Source organism: Pogoniulus pusillus, chromosome 2 (assembly GCF_015220805.1).
Source record: "Pogoniulus pusillus isolate bPogPus1 chromosome 2, bPogPus1.pri, whole genome shotgun sequence".
NCBI classification, from domain to species: domain Eukaryota; kingdom Metazoa; phylum Chordata; class Aves; order Piciformes; family Lybiidae; genus Pogoniulus; species Pogoniulus pusillus.
In genome coordinates, this window is record NC_087265.1 from 22,337,040 (window position 1) to 22,357,684 (window position 20,645).

The following is a 20,645-nucleotide window of genomic DNA, read 5'->3' on the forward strand; positions in this document are numbered from 1 at the left end:
CAAGGCTGGGGGTCAGGAAGGAAGGGACAGACTCTGCTCACTTGTGCCATGGGATAGCACAAGGGGCTATGAACATAAGCTACAGCACAGGAAGGTCCACCTACAACACGAGGAAGAACTTCTTGACTGTAAGGGTCACAGAGCACTGGCACAGGCTGCCCAGAGAGACTATGGAGTCTCCTTCTCTGGAACCTTTTCAGCCCTGTCTAGATGCATTCCTGTGTGACCTGTGCTAGGTTCTCTGGTCCTGCTCTGTCAGGGGAGTTGGACTGGAAGATCTCCAGAGGTCTCTTCCAACACCTAACATCCTGTGATCTTTTTTTCCTCTTGTCTTCATCACATCTTAACCAATTAGTTGATTTTTTCCCTCCTGCTTTTTTTTCCGTATTTTTAACTTCCAACATCAACAAATATCAGCTGAAAAATTAAACTGAGTAATTCAACACAGACATCTCCTTTTACTCAGTTTACTTCTGAGAAAGGGGAGAGGTTCTACAGTTAGCCTAAAACTTAACTGATACAGATAATGAGGAAGTTAAAGTATTTCTGCAAGCTGCTGGTATTATTTGAAGGACTAGGGATCATCCTCATGGAGAGCAGCCCTGCAGGATCTGCAGAGGGAGACCTTGGAGTTCCGATGGACTGCGAGTTCTCCATGGGACAGCAACGTGCCCTTGTAGCCAAGAGAGCCAATTGCATCCTGGGGTGAATCAGGAAAAGTGTGGCAAACAGGTCTAGGGCTCTCCTCCCTTTATACTCTGCCCCGGTGAGAGTACACCTGGACTACTGTGTCCAGTTTTGGGGTCCCCAGTTCAAGAGAGACAGTGTTCTGCTGGAGAGAGTACAACAAAGAACTACTAGGATGATTAGGGGACTTGAACATCTCCCCTATGAAGAAAGACTGAGAGAGCAGGGGCTGTTTAGTCTGGAGAAGGGAAGGCTAGGGTGGGTTCATATCAACATCTATAAATATCAGAGGTGGGTATCAAGATGAAGGTGAGGATCTCTTTTTGGTGGTGCCCAAGTGACAGGACAAGGAACAACAGTTGCAAGGTAGCACACAGAAGGTTTGACCTCAAAATGAAGAGACACTTTACATCACTAGCAGTGAAAACAATACAGACCCCTTAGAGACAGTACTTACCCTGTACATAACAAACACTAGAACAGCCAAGAGCAGTAATCCTGCTAGGACAGCCAAAATTATAACCCACACTGGCACGGGCATAGGCTGTGGTTGAATGCCCCATGTAATATTTGTAGTAACCTAATAGAAAAACAGAATAAATCACACTTTGCACAGCAGTGACACATTGAGTTCATTCCTACAGCCTAAGGCTTGTATATTTTTATTCTATGGTGTTTAAAATAGTTCATCATAAATTACTTTCTCTCTCCAATGAGAGTAAACAGCTTAGATTAATAATGGCATAAAGGCTTTGCTGATCCAAATTTAGTAGCATTTAAAAAATTGAATAAAAACACCACAATACAATAATAGGCATTAGAAACTGTATTACAAAAAAACAAAAAATCTATCAACCACACCCCTTTTAATACCTTTTCTTAATATCTTTTCTGTTACAGTGCTCACCAAAAACTTCTAAATTGGCAGCCCAAATATCTGGCCTTTACCTTCCTTTCTGTCTGTGCTCTGTCTCCATTTTTGACACCTTCTAGTACTCACATGATCTTTTTGTTCCACATTCACATACTACTCCTGCTACTGTATTAAAGGTGCATTATTCAAGCTGTAAGTGCTAGCACAGGGGAGGATAATTACCAAATGAAAGATTTCCTCTAACCTCAGTGACACTAACAAGTACATTAGGATTGCTCACCGTCATTTTTATTCATTTAAGTCTTTCAAGCTACAGATACTGTTTACTGGAGTTTCAGGATCTGTGGCTGTAGCTAGAGAACTGAAATTAATCTATGAATCAGGTGTTTGATAACTTTACAGTTATACTAAGCCACAAAAAAAGCCAGTCACAGTCACTGGGCTTGTATTAATGTCAAAGTCATTATGCAGGGTAACTCAAACAGGCCAAGAATGACTTACTACTGTAGAATTGTGGATGTCTTCAAAGGAAAGGTTCTTATAGGGGAACTCTATAACATTGAAAGCAGCAGAGGATTTGAGAGAATAGGAGTGATTCTGGTTTTCTTTCTGTGTAAAGAAAAACAAAATCAGTATCGCAGAGAGACACAAAAATCATTTTCTGTCTTTCAGAAGCAGGGACAGAATATTCAGGGTCACTCACATTCATGAATGTTTGGGTCCAAAGGCGTGATTTCAAGAATAATATTGCACTCTTTCCCCTTTCCAGGTGACCAACTTGACAGACTATCTTCAAACAATCAGCAGTCCCACAGCCCTGCACACAAAAATAGAAAGATTCCAAATTCGAACACACTTGAGAAATCATTAATGGCATTTTTTCCACAGCTTCAGATTGCATTGGGTTGGAAGGGACCCTCAAAGGTCATCATACACAACCCCCCTGCAGAGACACTTTCAACTGCATCAGGCTGCCCAGGGCCACAACAAGTCTGATCTTGAATGTCTCCAGGGACAGGGACTCAAGCACGTTCCTGGGCAGTTTGCTCCGGTATTTCACCACTATCATTGTGAAGAATTTCCTCCTGATGTCCACCCTAAATCAACCTGACAGAGGTTAACCCCAGTGGTTTTCTTTCCCTTCCCTTTTCTCCTCCTGCCCTTGTCCCCTAATGGTGGGAGAGTTAAAAAAAAAACAAAAAAAAAAAAGTGTAGAACTTCATTTGAGTTACACAAAATGATTTACTACTCTGTTGCAGAGACACCAGATTACACCAAACAGAGCAAGGAAAGGGAAAACAAGAAGAAAAACACCTGACCCACATTTGTACAGGACAACTGCACCACACAGAAATGAAACCAGAGAGTGAGCTCAGCTCCCACTCCCCTGACTCCAACATCATCTCATCAGTGCTACAGATGTCAGCCAGCAGTGCTCAGAACAGTGTAGGGATATATATAATGCAGCTCAAACCATCAAATTCTCCACCTCTTATCTCACATTATTCAGTCATGCTCAACAGAAATGAACATCACACAATATATCAAACTTCCTGTGTACGCTCACCCAAATCAGGTATAGATCACTCACAGAATCACAGAATGTTAGGGGCTGGAAGGGACCTCAAAAGCTCACCCAGTCCAGTCCCTCTGCCAGAGCAGGATCACCTATACCAGATCACACTGGAACATGTCCAGGTGGGTTTTGAATACCCCCAGAGAGGGAGACTCCACAACCCTCCTGGGCAGTGCTCTGTCACCCTCACACTGAAAAAAATTCCTCTTCATGTTTAAATGAGACTTCCTATGCCTCAGCTTCCACTCATTGCCCCTTGTCCTGTAATCACGCATCATCGACCATAGACTGGCTCCATCTTCCTGGCACTCACCCTTTACATATTTATAACAGATCATCTTGAGTGCCATCACAAAGCACCTACAGGATGGCCAAGGGATCGGGTCCAGCCAGCACGGGTTTAGGAAGTGCAAGTCCTGCCTCACCAACCTGAGCTCCTTTTATGATCAGGTTCCTGCTGGTGAATATGGGGCAGGCTGTGGATGTAGTCTACCTGGACTTCAGCAAGGCCTTTGACACCGCCTGCCGTAAGAAGATCCTGGCAAAGCTGTCAGCTCATGGCTTGGACAGATTCGCTCTGAAATGGGTCAGGAACTGGCTGGAGGTCCAGGCCCAGAGAGTGGTGGTGAATGGTGCTACATCCAGTTGGCAGCTGTCACTAGTGGTGTGCTCCAAGGGTCAGTGCTGAGCCCAGTCCTGGTTCAACATCTTTACTGATGATCTGGATCAGGGTATTGAGTCTATCATCACTAAGTCTGCAGGTGACACCAAGCTAACAGCAGGTGTTGATCTGTTGGAGGGTAGGAGAATCCTGCAGAGGGACCTTGACAGGCTGGATGGGTGGGCAGAGGCCAACGGGATGAGATTTAACAAGGGTAAATGCAGGGTCCTACACTTTGGCCACAAAAACCCTGAGCAGCACTACAGGCTGGGGACAGAGTGGCTGGAGAGCAGACAGGGATAAAGGGACCTGGGGGTACATAGTAAGCTGAACATGGTACAGCAGTGTGTCCAGGTGGCCAGGAGAGCCAATGGCATCCTGGCCTGCATCAGGAACAGTGTGGCCAGTAGGATGAGGGAGGTTATTCTTCCCCTGTACTCAACACTGGTCAGGCCACACCCTGAGTACTGTGTCCAGTTCTGGGTTCCTCAATTCAAGAGAGATGTTGAGGTGCTGGAACATGTCCACAGAAGGGCAACAAAGCTGGTGAGGGGCCTGGAACACAGCCCTGTGAGGAGAGGCTGAAGGAGCTGGGGTTGTTTAGCCTGGAGAAGAGGGGGCTCAGGGGTGACCTCATTGCTGTCTACAACTACCTGAAGGGACATTGTAGCCAGGTGGGGATTGGTCTCTCCTCCCAGGCAACCATCAAGAGAACAAAGTGACACAGTCCCAAGTTGTGCCAGGGGAGATATAGGCTGGATGTTAGGAGGAAGTTCTTCCATAGAGAGTGATTTGCCATTAGAATGGGCTGCCCAGGGTGGTGGTGGATTTGCCGTCCCTGGAGACGTTCAAGAAAAGACTGGATGAGGCACTTAGTCTAGTTGATTGGATAGCACTGGGTGATAGGTTGGACTGGATGATCTTGGATGTCTCTTCCCACCAGGTTGATTCTATGAAGGATGCCATTTACCTGGATCTGAGCAAGGCCTTTGATAGTGTCCTGCACCATATCCTGGTCTCGAAGCTGGTGACACATGGGTTTGATGGGTGGACCACTAAATGCATAAAGAACTGGCTTGATGGCCACACCCAAAGAGTGGCTGTCAATGGGTCCATGTCCAGTTGGAGGCCAGTGACAAGTGGAGTCCCTCAGGGATCAGTCCTGGGACCAGTCTTGTTCAACATCTTTGTCAGTGACATGGATGTGCACCCTCAGCAAGTTTGCTGACAATACCAAGCTACATCGTGCAGCAGACACGCTGGAGGGAAGGGATCCATCCAGAGTAACCTGGACAGGCAGGAGAAGTGGGCACAAGCCAACCTAATGACATTCAACAAGACCAAGTGCAAGGCTGAGTTGAGGCAATCCCAAGCACAAATCCAGGCTGGGCAGTGACTGGCTGGAGAGGAGCCCTGAGGAGAGGGACTTGGGGGTGCTGGTGGACAAGAAGCTCAATATGAGCCAGCAGTGTGCACTTGCAGCCACCTGGAGGGCCAACCAGATCCTGGGCTGGATCAGAAGTGTGGCCAGCAGGTCAAGGGAGGTGATTCTCCCCCTCTAGTCCACTTTGGGGAGACCTCACTTGTAGTACTGCATCCAGTTCTGAAGCCACCATTATAAGAGAGATATGGAATTACTGGAGCGTGTCCAGAGAAGGACCACAAGGATGATCAGAGGGCTGGAGCACCTCTCTGATGAGGACAGACTGAAAGCATTGGGGCTTTCTATTACAGATTACTTCCAGTCTTGTTTAGAAAGGGCAGGTCCTCCATATGTTTAACTACAAAATCTTCACTGATCAGGTAGAAAACCTGTGCTGTGAAAACTGTAATTTGTGGCAAAGGTGGCGGCTGCTTCACTCACCGGCTTCCTCTCATTTACCCTATTTTACAAGCTCTCCTCTTATCATTTTCATTGAATTCAGAGAACAGCACAATATAGAAAACTGACAGAGAATGAAGTGCATTGACCTTTGTTTTTAAGGACTTAAAACACCACAAAAGTGTAGGCATATGCCTCACTGGTTGACCATCCTGAGGAAAACTGATGCATAAAACATCTCCATAGCACAGAAGCAAAGAATTGTCAGGGTTGGAAGTGACCCCAAAAATTATCCAGTTCCAAGTCCCCTGCTGTGGCCGTTTGAGCTGATTTTCTAGCTCAGACATAGGGGAAAGATGAACACTCCAGGGATAGGCCACATAATGGCAACAATAGATAAATTAATATAATTTCGTTGGAGCATCAAGAGCTTAATGTCTAGAAGCACAGCTTGTTCTCCCTCTTCTTCTGCTGGCTTCTGCTGCTGCAGCTTCGCCTATCATCCTCAGCTGCTGTTTTGGCTACTGCTGCTTCTGCTGCATCGCCATTGCTTGACTCCTCCCCCATCTCCCTTAAGGTTATTGTATTTGTTTCTTTTTCTTCCTTCTCTAGTTATTATCTCTCTTTACATTGTTATACTTATACTATAAGAAATACAATTTCATCTTTCCCTGACTTGCAAAAAAAAAAATCTGTGTTGTGGTGAGTTTATTTCTCCCCGGGGGAGGGATCTGCCCTAACCCGGGATACCTGCCATGGGCAGGAACACCTCACGCTAGATCAGGCTGCTCAGAGCCCCCATCCAGCCTGGCCTTGAAGACCTCCAGGGATGACTTTGTTAACCATTTAAGCAGAGAACATGGATTTTGTGAATGATTCTTCATCCCATAGAACTTTCACAACCATCTTAATTTTTTAAAACCTGAAAAATCCTATCAACAGATCAGCGCTGAGAGCTTACCAAAGTCTGCACATCTCCTTCCATTGCAGTTAGGTCCCTTCGACTGATACGATGATTGTGGTTATCTTCCCTGCTAAGCGTTTCGTTCCTGTCATCATCTTTAGAAGCAGAAATCTAGGACACACCAGGAGAAAAAAGAAGAAAAAATAATTCTTGCATCTAGATATTTGCAGACTTCAAAGTTAAGGTCAAGAAAGCACAAAACTTAACAAGTTTCTTTCTATCCTAGGCATTGTTCAGAACCTGGCTTTACCTACTGTGATGGTTTGGGTGTTACCTGCCCCCATTTTGGAAAAATCACTCAGACTAAACTCAGCAGCTCTGGAAATTGAATGAAGCTTTATATTTACAGCTTAGCACAATATACAAGGAGATATTTACAATATATACAGAAACATACAAGTTAAAAGGTAATACAGAAACACAACTTCCCTCCCAGAAACAAGAGTCCCCAGGAGGGGCTCCCAACCACCATTCCATCTTCCTCCCACCCCTCTAACTTACCCTAGATCTTATGTTTAAGGCAGCTTGGAGGGTCAGCCAGGGGGTTAGGAAGCAGATGCATTAGTCACACAGACAGCAGGTTAGAGAGAAGTTCAGTCCAAAGCCCAGACAGAGAGCGACTCTTAAACTCCTCAGAACCATCTTCTTTCTTGGCAGCCAATGTCCTAAAGCTCTTCTCATCAGAGTACTGAGATCTAAGTATGTTGGCAAAATCTTGAAGACTGTACTTCTCTTCCTCCTCTTGTGCACCAGAGGCCCCCTCCCCATAATCCTCTTTTGAACCACTCTTTGTCAAATGTTTTTTTTTGCCCGGGCTTTTGCCGAAGCCAAAATAACTGGAGTTGAAATGGATGTGGATGTGCCCTCTAGCGGGTCTGAATTACTGGGGGTCTGACCTGAGGCCTGTCAGTTTGAATCTGGCTTAGGTTTAGGGGTTTCTGCTGCCTGGGGATTCGAACTAGGTGAGGGAACATCAGAAGCTTGAGCAGCTATCTTGGTTCCTTGGCTGCCTGCCATGTTATTGTCAACAACTGGGACTTTGGCAGTTGTCCTAGAATCTGTGGGAGGTAGGGGTAGTGGTGGCCTCCCCTTGCTCTCCCTCCAAGCCGACATTGGTTACATTCCCTGTACCGCTTGTCTTGGACTCTCTAGGCAGGGACACTCATCTTTTTCTCTGGTTTCTTAAAGAAATATTTGAACTTTTCATACATAATGCCAGAATTAATATAAAAATCAGAATTATAAGACCTAAGATCACACATAACAATAAATAACTGTATCACGTGAATAAAATTTGGCACAGGGATTAGGTAATTGTGTTTTAGGCAAAATTATTTGCGTTAAATCTGTTGAATAAATTTCAGTAGATGTATCATTTCCTGACTTATTAACAACAGATTTGGTAATAAAAGTTGTGATGTTGAATCCAATCCATCCAAGGATATAGTCCCCAAAATCAAAGAACATTCCTTTAATCTTCCTCCAAATTAGATTAAACAAAAGGTAACCAATTTGGGCTGTCAACCAACGGTAAAAGAAAAAGCAAAACTGGCCACACAACAGCCCACACTAAGCAAAATAGCTTCATTCTGATTCCCAGATAAAATTAAGAATCAATCAAATGTAATTTACCCCACGTTGGGCACCAAAATATGGCTGTGATGGTTTGGCTGTTACCCACCCCCTCCACACTTGTGAAAATCACCCAGACTAGACTCAGCGGCTCTGGAAATTGAATGAAGTTTATATGTACAGCTTAGCACAATATACAATCAGATATCTTATATATATATAAATATACGAAAATATACAAGTTAAAAATACAGAAACACAACAGCCCTCCCAGAATCCTGAATGCCCAGGAGGGGCTCTCAACCGCCCTTTCACCTTCCTCCCACCCCTCTACCTTACCCAATGCTTTATGCTCAAGGTAGCATGGAAGGTCGGCCAGGAGGGTTAGGAAGCAGATGGATTAGTCACACAGACAGCAGGTTAGGTTAGAGAGAGAATTTCAGCCCAAAGTTGAGACAGAGAGGGACTCTGTTATCTATGTTTGTGTTCTTATACATCTCAGTGAGCCTATGAGTGAAGTAGACATCACCATTTCCTTTTCACAGCCTGTAATCTAGTTCTTCTCACCAAAACATTCTAGCTAGCTTCAAACTAATACACCTACAGCTGTAACTGTGACTCCTGTCTTTTCTAGGCCACTGATGCAAACTCCTACTAAAAACTTGTGTATCTCAGTTTTTCAATTTCATGATGAAAAAGTTTTTCAGCTGCAATAAATATTTCTATTTTGCAGTCTCTAAAAACAGAAAAATCTTTAATTGAGTCTGAAAAAATAGCACTGAAAAGCTTTTGTGTATGTCTGAATATGTGTGTACGGAGATGTACATACATCTAGACACACACAGAAGCTTTTTGTCTTTTTGAGAAAGGGCTTGAAAATAAAATAGGTTTAATAATTTATTTCAGTGAGCCTTTAGAAACTCCCAATGTAAACCTGCAAATTTACATATTGGACAAGGCAGAGACATGCTGCCTGTCCTCTATATAATAGATTTATGTGAGAAAACCAGAGAGCTGTAAAAAAGAAATTATTACAAATAGCATAGCAAAAACTCAGGAAAATGTTATTTATGCATCCACTAAAGTTGCTTTATTAAAGATACATGAGTATTCATTGCTGTTCTATGCATTAAGTACCTTCCCTTAGTGGTTTCATGTATGTTTGCTTAAAGTACTCCAGAATACTATCATTAGTTTTGCTACTTGTTCTAAATTGCCTTAGAATTCTTCTTTCTCTGCTCAGACTTTCTGGTGTTTCTTTGTGTTCTCTAATCTAGAATAAAAAGGAGTTTATTCTCCTCTGTGTCCTGCAAGCTGCATTTTTTGCTTGCTGCGACAGCATTCTTTTGAGCCCCACTGAAACACCCATACTGACTTTTGTGGCATTTGGATGAGAATCTGGATAAATAAGACAGTAACAGAAAGAATACTGCCACTTTATTCCAAGAAATAAAACCCCAGAAAAACTGCATAATCAACCCAAGAACATCTGGAATGGTTTTGTTTGTGACCATGTGCAATATAATACCATTGTTTGAGACTCAGAATTCATACAATACAGTCTTCAATTAAAAACAAAAAGGCAACAAAAAGACAAATTAGTCTTTGGTTTAGAATCTTTTGCCTACCTTTTATTTCACCTGCTACATACACTGACAAGTACTATCAAACAGTGCAGGCCTATTTGTTCCTCAGCCACAAATGAAAACTCAAGTATTTGAGTGTTTCCAAACTCAAACATTTCATTTCACATAAGAGGCAAGCCCTCCTTACCTTGATTTTCAAGGGATTGATTTCCATATCAGAAGTGCAGTTCATGGGGCCATCAATTTCATATTGAACAATATACAGCAGTGTGTCATTTTTGTATTTGTAAGGCCACTGCAGAGTCATCATCACCTTGCTGAATGCACTTGGACCATTGTTTCTCAGCTGTTTATAAAAATAAAGTTAATGTGTAAAAAAACAACAAAACAAAAATGCCAGATCAATGCTGCCTTGTTACATGCAGGTGGTTGGTATTTCATATTTGAGCCATAAATGATACTGCTGCTACCCCTACCCCAAACCACTTTTGGCATTGGCATCAACAGCAGCTAAACTTCAGTCCTCCAATAGGCAACATTTAAAATTATTTCTTTAATATGAGAAAAGTTTTCTTCAAAGCCATATGGCATTAGGGTTTCTGACTTGAAGACACAGAGTTTCTTTTCCTTGGGATTAAAAAAAAAAAAAAAAAGTATATTTTAATAGCTTACTGCATGAATCACAGCCACAGTGCATGTCTTAGCTAAGATACTCTGAGCACAGATACACAGATTGTCATGGAAGGTCAAAATAGGCCTAAACATGTCCTGGCTTGTCCAAATGTTTTCTGATGTTCCTCCTTCTGCTGTTGGGAGAAGCAACCACAGGAAAGGAAGACAAAGCCCTGGTGCCACTGTGCCCTTTCCAAAGTTGTAAACTGGCAAGCCCAGACTTTACCTAATGTGGTTAAGTTTGACAAACTGCCATTCTGATTGGCTAATCTGTGGCCAAAGAGCCATTAGTCTCACGCTGAATTAATGAAAAAGGATGAGCAGGCAAACACAATGTGCTCTCTCTCTGCTTCTGCCTTAGTGTGCTTCTGCCTCATTGCTCTCTGCCATTGCATCCTGCCATGCTCTCCCTTCTACATAATAACAAACCCTGACATTTTGGGTTAGCCTACCTGGGAACTTACTGTGCCTCAAGTTTACCTGGAATTAGCATTAAGTACCTCATGACATGGCGTGAAGTGCCACCAACACTGTGCCCATGCCGGTACCTCTGCAAACCTCTGTGCCAAGTCTGGAGTCATACAGATGGAATCAGGACCAGGTCAGATATTGCCTGCCTCTCTCCCAGCACCCTCTTAGAGCCTGGGAAAATCTAGAAGCCTTAACAGGTGTTAAGGCACTGACAGAACCCCCTTCAAGTATTTGAGTACTGTCTGGAAACTGTAGTTAGCCCCGGGAATACAGAGATAATATTTTGTGAGTAAATATTTAAAGCCTCTAACTGAATCCAAGTGCTTTCTCCCTTAAGCAGAAAGGAGCTTCTCGAGTCCCTCTAGTAGGCAAGAAGTACTGCGAGTACCTCTTTCCAGTTCTAATAGTTTAATGTTTGTTGTATTTTGCTAGTTATTTCTTAGGTGTTCTAGATTGCTGCTGCTATTTCCTCTGAGTTATGTTTTTCATGACCATGCAAGGAACTTGATTAAAAAGAAGTAATGTGTCAAGATTGAATATATTAATATAAAAATAATACACTATATTAATTGTGAAATAAATTCTGCCCATACAGTTACACACACCTGAAAGTTTCAGTAGATAAATGGTCTCTTAAGTTCATAGATCCATAGAATGGTTTGGATGATCTAGTTCTAATCCCACTGCCTTGGGCAGGGACACCTTCCACTAGACCAGGTTGCTCAAGGCCTCAACCAACCTGGCCTTGAACACCTTTAAGGAAGTGGCATCCACAACCTCCCTGGGAAACCTGTTCTGGTGTCTCCCCACCCTCACTGTAAAGAATTTATCCATAATCTCCAGTCTAAATCTGCCTTCCTCAATCTTAATGCCATCCCCCCTTTGTAAGAAGTCCCTCCCCAGCTCTCTTGTAGGCTGCTCTAAGGTCTCCCTAGAGCCTTTTCTCCAGGTTGAACAGCCCCATCACCCACAGTCTCTAGAACAACTTTAAAACTATTGTTTAAAAATCTTACTCTTAGTAATATTTGTTCAGTTAAACAAGCTCTATTAAATCTGAGATCAGTCTTTAAAGGAAATTTTAAACACTTCAACAATTTTCAAGACTTTACAGTAATGATTCAGAAGCAGCTGGAATAGAAATTATGATAGTGAATCATTGGCAGCCATGAATCATTTTTTTCTAGCTTTCCAAGGGGTAGAAAATAAACTATATGTAATAATGTTAAAAAATCAGCCTCTGTTATTTAGCCACTCCTGTGGCTAAAAAACAGTTACTGATGCATCATGAGGACAAAATCCCCTTTCCTTCAGCAGAAAGCTACACTGGAAGATTTTGTGTAACTGAAACATGTAGTAATTGCACACCTCATAGATATGCTGAACCAAAGGCCCAATATCCTCTTCTGTTTCTGGATTCTCCTTTGGCTGCCAGTTTGCAATGGGAAGGAATATGTGATCAGGAGATGACACGCTGAGGAGTGGAGCAAACAAGTTGTTAATAAAGTGTGAAATGATAACTCTCCTTTTCTAGAACACCTCAAGAAATAAGCATGTTTAAAATACAATCTCCTATTTTTCATCCTCAGTATATAAAGATATAAAAAAAAAGAGAGGTTGAGTGGCTTGTGTAGTAAATGTTCAGTCTTCTCCGCATGAAAAAATGAACTTTGTATTTACAGAATCACAGAATGAACCAGGCTGGAGAAGACCTCTGAGATCTAACCCTTCTAATTAACTAAACCATGGCACCAAGTGCCTCATTCAGCCTCATTTTAAACATCTCCAAGGACAGTAACTCCACCACCTCCCCGGGCAGCACATTGAGGGGCCATTATTTTATTTCCTTCTTCTAAAATAGCCTCTGGTTATATAGGTTTGCCCAACATTTCTTTTTGGAATTAATTTTGTAATTAATTATAATCACTTAAGACCTGAACATCCAAAGGGTGGCTAGAGAGAAACATATTTTCCTTACAATTAAAAACTTTAGCAGACCTGAAGGAAAGGTCATTGAATATAAAGGAGCAAATATGTAAAGCTCATTTAGGAAAGACTTCTTTCAGGAGTATCAATGCTTACCCTCTAATGTCAACAGCTGCTGAAATAGCAAGGTCAGCCTGATAGTATGCTACTGGACTCAGATTGTCATACAGGTTGGAGCTGCAGAGAATATATATGCAAATGTCTTAAATGAAATAAGATAAGTATTGAAATAAGTAAAAAAACCCTCTTAAAATAATTGCATGTAACATTACAACATAACTTCTAAGCCACTGCGGGAGAGGACAGTTACTAGAAACTAAGGAGCAGATTCCAGCAAGTTCTCACTTAAATGCATGTCAGTCCTATCCTCAGCACAGTTGAGAGGTCTCTCAGCAGGAAGAAGCTGATGAAGGACTCAAAACTAATGCTGACTCTCTGTTCTTTAGCTGCCACATGTAAGGAAATTCAAATACCAGCATGGAGGGATAACATCCACTATGTAACTAGCAGAGCCTTAATTTCCACCTTAGGACATCTGTTTTGCTTAGGGACTTGTTGGCCTCAAGCAACCCCCAGGGCAGAAAAGTACGCATGGCTACTTTTGCCAACCGCTCCTCAGAGCATTTAAACCAGTAAATGAATCACATAGAACCACAGAACGTTAGGGGCTGGAAGGGACCTCGAAAGCTCATCCAGTCCAACCCCTCTGCCAGAGCAGGATCACCTAGACCAGAACACACGGAACACATCCAGGTGAGTTTTGAATATCTCCAGAGAGGGAGACTTCACAACCCCCCTGGGCAGCCTATTTCAGTGTTCTGTCACTCTCATGAGAAAAAAATTCCACCTCATGTTTAAATGAAACTTTCTGTGCCTCAGCTTCCACTCATTGTCCCTTGCCCTGCTATTGGGCATCACCCAGCAGAGCCTAGCTTCATCCTCTTTTCACTCACCCTTTATATCTTTTTAAACATGAACGAGATCACCTCTCAGTCTCCTTTTTCCCAGGCTAAAGAGCCCCAGTTCCCTCAGTCTCTCCTCATAACAGAGATGTTCCATTCCCATCATCTTATTCGTGGCTCTGCGCTGGACTCTCTCAAGCAATTTTATGTCCCTCTTGAACTGGGGGGCCCAGAGCTGGACACAGTACTCCAGATGCAGCCTCACCAGGGCAGAGTAGAGGGAGAGAATTCAATTAACATGCCATTCCTACTCTTCAGATACAGTAAGAGATGACAGATACTAAGGTATGTAGAGTCATTGATACATGCAATTTCTTTGGACTTGCTTCCATAAATAGAGGGGAAAAATAGACTCCTCATTTTTCTCAAAGTGGAGCTAGGAATAGAATCATGATCTTCTTAGATCTGATTATTCTGCCTACCTAAGCAAACTGTTTCCTTTAGAAAGATCTTTAATACTTTCATCATTCTTCACTGTATTTGTAATTAAAAAATATATATATATGCCACAATGTTCTCCCCAACCTGTAAATAATTCATTATTTCAGAGACAACAGTTCTGCTAGAAACACTGCCAGCTTCAGGAATCTTTATGAGTTTAAGACAACTATTGTGAGCTCTAAAATTTCATCACGGTAATAATTTGATAATGCCTGTGATTACCATAGTCATAGAATGATTAGGTTTGGAAGGGACCTTAAAGATGATCTAGTTCCAATCCCCCCACCATGGGCAGGGACACCTTCCACTACAGGAGGTTGCTCAAGGGCTCTTCCAGCCTGACACTGAACATTTCCAGGGAAGGGACATCTACAACTTCCTGGGCAACCTGTTCCAGTGTTTCACCATCCTCACTGTACAGAATTTCTTCCCAATATGCAGTCTAAATCTGCCCTCTTCCAGCTTCAATCCATTCCCCCCTCATCTGCTCACCACAAGCACTTTCCTGTTTTCTTCTAGCCCCCTTCAGGTACTAGAAGGCCTTCCTGAAGCCTTCTTTTCTCCCAGCTGAACAACCCCAGCTCCCTCAACCTGTCCTTACAGGGGAAGTGCTCCAGCCCTCAGATCATTTTCATGGCCCATCTCTGGAGTCTGTGATTGCATTTCTGCTCTAGCATTCAGAAGTCACATAAGGGAATTCCTTCCATAAAAGGTGTACTGTGTTACAAAAACTTCCTTTCTCTTCCATCAGAAAGAGAAGCAGCATGACTTAAGTGACCTTACTGACTGTTTTTTCTTCCAGTAAAAGGTACTGACTGCTCTTAGGCTAAGGAAGATGAGATATACCCCAGAAAAGATCACTTTCTGAAAAGAACTGGGGTTGCCTGCTGCTGCTGACACCACTTAGCAGCTGACAGAGAAGAGGAGAAAAAACTGAACAGTGAGCAATGTGAGATCAAAGAGATACTGCATGATGCCAAGGCATTTGATCAGTATGGTAAGCCATGTATTATTAAACTATAATAGAAAGTTTAAACTTATTGAATACTTGTAGATGAAAAATTCATAGGTGGATGACAAAAAAAGTGCTTAAATGGAAGGTAAAAAAAAAGCTTAGTTGTATTTGTACTGTCCATTAAGTAATATAAAACTGTATTGGGTAAAGAAATTCCTACTGATCATATCTCTAAATTTCAGTATCTTCAGTAGGAATAAATTCCTATTGGTATCTCATAAAAGCACTGTGCTCATCAGGAACACTACAGCTTTGTTCCACTGAATTTTAGACCCTCTTATGCTTTACCATGAGGGTTGCAGAACACTGGAACAGGTTGCCCATGGAGGTGGTTGAGGCTCCGTTCCTGGAGATATTCAAGAGTTCTGGGCAACCTGATCTAGTTGAGGATGTCCCTGCTGACTGCAGAGGTGCTTGGACTAGATGACCTTTGGAAGTACCTTCCAACCCAGACCATTGCTACTGTAAAACACTTTGAATGGTTCACCACATGTTGCTTCTGCTCATACCATCACATGCTTTGTCTTTTCTGGAAGACTTGCATCTCTCCTTCTCAAAATACATAGGATTTGAAATTCTAGCTTTACATCAGAAGGAACTAAAGACTTGAAATATCAGTTTTAAAGCAGGGCCAGAAACCCAAAGACACAAATCACTGCACAAGTGTCTCAGGATCACATGCAGGTACAAAGTTACTCTTGAAACACTTTCATCTGTTTTGTTCCTCTTTCTTTGTATTTCACTTGTGCTATGGCCTGTCCAAAAGCTGTAAGCAGATGAAACTACAGTTAAAGTGTTCTTTATTTTAATTTTTGCCTCTATTTCAGCAAAGACAATTCACTTTTAAAAATCCTTCTCTTGTAAACAATTACAGGGCACAAACCAGAGAATCAGTCCACTCTGATGAGTTCACAATCTGTTAACTTTGCACGCTAGAACTGTCTACCAGCTAAGGTACACACTCAGAGATCTCCATACCTTCGTATCTGCAAGTCAAACTTGACAGAGGTATCCATTTCAGACTGCTGGTGCACGCTGAAACGCAGGCCAGCTAATAGCTGCAGAAAAAAAGATATCACCACATTTCAGTGGAAGCACAAAAAACTCATGATAAAAGCTTCATGATACTATTATATTGTAATAAAAATCACTCGAGGCTTGTTGTCATAACAGAACACACACAGAAAACCAGCAAATAAAACTTACCCAGGTGATCAAGACTAGAAATGTACCTTAATGGACCCTGTTCTGTGGATTTTGGCATCACTGCAAGGTTTATATCATGTTCACCCTCCCTTGATTCAGCCTTTTTACACACAGCTATGTGCTGCATAAAGTACTATGGTCTAAAGAACAGGCTACACTTGAGCGATTTTAGGTTCAGCTCCCATGGTTTGTTACCAGCTTAGCTTGACATAGTTCAAAAGACTTCAGAAGCAGCATTTATACAAAATGTCTCTTCAAAGGAAAGCAACAGAGTGTTTATAATTTAGACTGACTTTCACTTGATTTCCTCAGGTATGACTTACTATATTGTGTCATCTTAATATCCGACAGGTCCACTATTAGGCTTCTAATTCTTCCAGTTCCAGCTACACCTAATGAAGTGCAGAGGTCTCACCTAGACAAAACTCTCTCTGGAACTGCACAGAACTAGGGAAAAGCAGGAAGCATGATTTGGTTTCCAGTAAGAGAAGGGTGTGTTATGAGAGAGCTCTGTGTATACTGAAAAACACATCCAGATAAATCTAAAGACAAAATCACAAGGGACCAGTTCATTAATTTCTCTGTTTAATTAATTACTCCTTTTGAGTGACATCCAAGGACTCATGAACACTCCTTTCAGCCTTTAACTGAGCTGAAAAGTTGAAACCAATTATCATTGAAGTAACTAAATGTGTGGGTAGCCCAGCTAAATGCCTGCTAGATCTAATCTTAAACTCCTGTAAGCCTCCTGCTCAATCACCACTGTGATTAATAAAAAATGCCAAAGTGAGCTGCCAAGCACCTGCCAAACCGAACCTTACCTTAGTTCCTGCTTTCATGGGATTTCCCAGGTCACAGACTACCATGCGAGTTTGATTCTCTGTTTTAAATGCACATGACAGTCTTGCTAAAGCCTGCAATAATGCAGAGAGAAGCATTAAGAGGTGTCATTTGTTACATCTGGATACCTGGGTGGAAGCCTGGAGACAAAGTCTAGATATGCTGCCTTAATTTTAATATCATTTCTCATTCCTGAAACAGTCAAGCACTAAAAGTAAATGAAATCTGAGCCTGAAGCACTCCATGAAGCAAATATTTTTCCCACGAGACAGATGCTCTTCCCAAGGTTATAGAAAGAGAAATTCAGTACTTTCCTATTGGTTAGCACTGATGGTTTTTTTATGACCTAAGGTATTTCTCACAGAATCACAGAACCCTAGAGGCTGGAACGGACCTCCAGAGATCATGGAGTCCAATCTCGCTGCCAATCAGGATCACCTAGGGGAGTTTGTGCAGGAACACATCCAAGCAGGTTCTGAAAGTGGGCAGCCTGTTCCAGGGCTCTGTCACCCTCACTGTAAAGAAGTTTCTCCTCATGTTGAGGTGAAAACTTCTCTGTTCCAATTTGTAGCTGCTGCTCCTTGTATTATTGTCTGCTGACCAGTGAAAAGATATTTGCCCAAGCCACGTGACACCCACCTCTCAAATATTTATACACATTGATGAGATCTCCTCTCAGATTCCTCTTCTCCAGACTAAACAGCCCCAGGGCTCTCACTCTCAATTTGTAGGGGAGATGCTCAAGTCCCCCATTCACCCTTGTGGCTCTCCACTGGACTCTCCCCAGCAGGTCCCTGCCTCTCCTGAACTGAGGAGCTCAAAACTGGACACAGTATTCCAAGTGTGGTCTCACTAGGGCAAAGTAGAGGGGGAGAAGACCCTCCCCAGACCTTCTGGCCACACTTTTCTTAATACACCTAAGGATGGCATTGGCTCTCTTGGCCACAAGAGCACATGGCTGGCCCATGCAGAACTTGCTGTCCACTAGCACTCCAAGGTCTTTCTCCACAGGGCTGCTTTCCAACAGGGCAGCCCCCAACCTGTACTGGTACCATTGGTTATTTCTCCTTACAGCTCTTTGAAACCTGCACGAAGAAACATTGGCAGTTGGGCAAACTCTCCGCCGAAAAAATAAAGATTGGAAGGCAAGGTAAGATGAATGTTTGCTAACTTACTCAAAAAAGTGGTTGTAAAGAAGCTGTCAGACTTTGGATAAAGCCACATCTCCAAGTTCTGGAGTAGGTAAGGCAAACTAGAGAAACAAACCAAGGCATGGTCTAACATATATGAAGGATGTGGTATCAAAGTTGAAATCCTTTGATATAGGGGGAAAATAGTTTCCCCTTAACATTCTGCAACTTTCTGCAAATATATTAGTTACACAGAGCCATAATGGGCTAACCCAAAATTTGGACTACACCCACATCTTCAGAGAAACAGAACTGATAGAGACATTTGATAACACAAAGTAAAAATCAGGAAACAAATGTTAATATTTTGTGTAGTCAGGATAACTGACACTCAGCATTTTCTACATACTAAGGTGGATAAGAATAGTAATACCCAACATCACTTTTTGCTTTACAGGTGTCCAGCATATGACAGAGGCTGAATTTAAGTAAATTAACAAGGGCACTGTTCAAATAAAGACTTGTATCAGATAAACTGTGTGTCAAGCTCCACCACACAGATGATTCTCCTTTGTTCCTAGCAGTAGGCTCTTAAACTGGAATCAGGCAGCCTTGGGACTTGAAAGAATCTTACCATTTCTTTGATGTTTTGCCCTTACCACAAACTTCCATCCAAGCATCTGAAATGTGACTACTCAAAGGAAAAAAGTGTTTGGAATTTTACCTCATTGTTACGAACAACACCAATGAAATCTGCCTGGGGTGGAACGATGACAAAGAGTTCTGCTTCATAGGCACCTTCCCCTTGATTCTGAGCATTGACAATTAGTGTCAAGGGATTATCATCACCAATATAGATCTGCTTCTGATCACTGGGAAAAACAAGTATAAAAATGCAGGGTTTAAAGTGTACTGAAGTAGTTGAACTTATAGAAACGAGACACTGTGAAATTGGAATGAGACAATGGAGAAATCTAGAGGTAGTATCTATGCTTCAGGAGCTCTACACTATGCTGAAATCAAAGTCCAATTCTATAAACATAAAATGATGCAAATATGACATGCTTTTAAAATGAACTGTACAATGAAGCACTGATTCCTTTTTTTTAAATCACAAACAATTATGAACAGCTGCGGTGGAGGGCCCATAGGCCTAAATAGGCTTATTCATGCCTTGCCCTGCCTGGACATGTTTTTCTGCCCATAACCAGAGGTAAACACATGAAACGAGCACAGAAGGCCTGGTGCCATAAAGTCTGGCCTGCCCAGGACCCCTGGTTGTGCAATGCGTTGTGTAAGCACCACATGCCCAGCTCGTGCCTGACTAGCGTTAAGGCCCATGTGATTCCCATATTTGGAAGGTCCAGGCCTGTGGCTTTTGCCTATTACAGTAAGGTTTGGCTAACTGCCAAGCTGATTGGTCATTCTGGTGGCCAATGGGTCATTAATCTCGGCCCACATTTAATAAATGGGAGTACAAAGATAAAGTGCTTAGGCTCCCCTGCATTGCTCCCTCGCTCTCATTATTATGCTGAAGCCTGCCTGTATCTACGGAGCTCAGTCTCCCGTGCAGCTGTGAGCCTGTTCACGCCTGCTGCCTTTTCATTGCCTGGTAAACTCTACTGCTGCCGAGTTACCAGGAAGCAGACCCTGGACTGTCTGCACGCGATCAGCCTGCATGGCCAGCGTTACATTGTACTCCCTCTGCACCTGAGGTCCTGCCTAAGAATTCCTGGACAGAGCGTCCGGAACAAGCCAGGAGACAAGGGCAGAGATTGCATCCTTCGCCAGGAGAACAAGGCCAGAGACTGTCCTTTCCCCAGAAGCAGGGAAGATTCTCCTTTCCCCTGAAGCCGGGAGGATTCCAGCCTCGAAGTCCGTGGGCAGCGTCAAGGCAAGGTTGGACGTGGCACTTGGTGCCATGGTCTAGCCTTGGGCACTGTGGTAAAGGGTTGGACTTGATGATCTGTCCGGTCTCTTCCAACCTTGGTGATACTGTGATACTGTGTGATACTTGTAATAGGCTCTGACATAGCCCCAGAGGGTGATTTATAATTAGTAAGAATTTGTAAGTAAATGCTTTAATGCCTCTATAATTTCTATTGCCTCCTTCTATTGCAGAAAGAGCTTCAGCCCATCCTGCTAGGCAAGCAGCATATTGACCCCAAACAGCATTATGCCAC

At 42.7% G+C, this 20,645-nt stretch overlaps 1 protein-coding gene across 1 annotated transcript in view; it reads right to left on the reverse strand.

Annotated features, from left to right (window-relative positions):
• Positions 1 to 20,645, reverse strand: part of ITGAV (integrin subunit alpha V) — a 70,836-nt gene that overhangs the window by 5,830 nt on the left and 44,361 nt on the right. Inside the window, exons 20-29 of the mRNA XM_064158201.1 lie at positions 19,187 to 19,334; positions 17,314 to 17,406; positions 16,265 to 16,344; positions 12,965 to 13,045; positions 12,251 to 12,356; positions 9,930 to 10,088; positions 6,582 to 6,695; positions 2,265 to 2,378; positions 2,063 to 2,170; positions 1,145 to 1,267 (exon numbers count right to left, since the gene is read on the reverse strand). Coding sequence (XP_064014271.1) covers positions 1,145 to 1,267; positions 2,063 to 2,170; positions 2,265 to 2,378; positions 6,582 to 6,695; positions 9,930 to 10,088; positions 12,251 to 12,356; positions 12,965 to 13,045; positions 16,265 to 16,344; positions 17,314 to 17,406; positions 19,187 to 19,334 — 1,126 coding nt within the window. The remainder of the gene's footprint in view (positions 1 to 1,144; positions 1,268 to 2,062; positions 2,171 to 2,264; positions 2,379 to 6,581; positions 6,696 to 9,929; positions 10,089 to 12,250; positions 12,357 to 12,964; positions 13,046 to 16,264; positions 16,345 to 17,313; positions 17,407 to 19,186; positions 19,335 to 20,645) is intronic.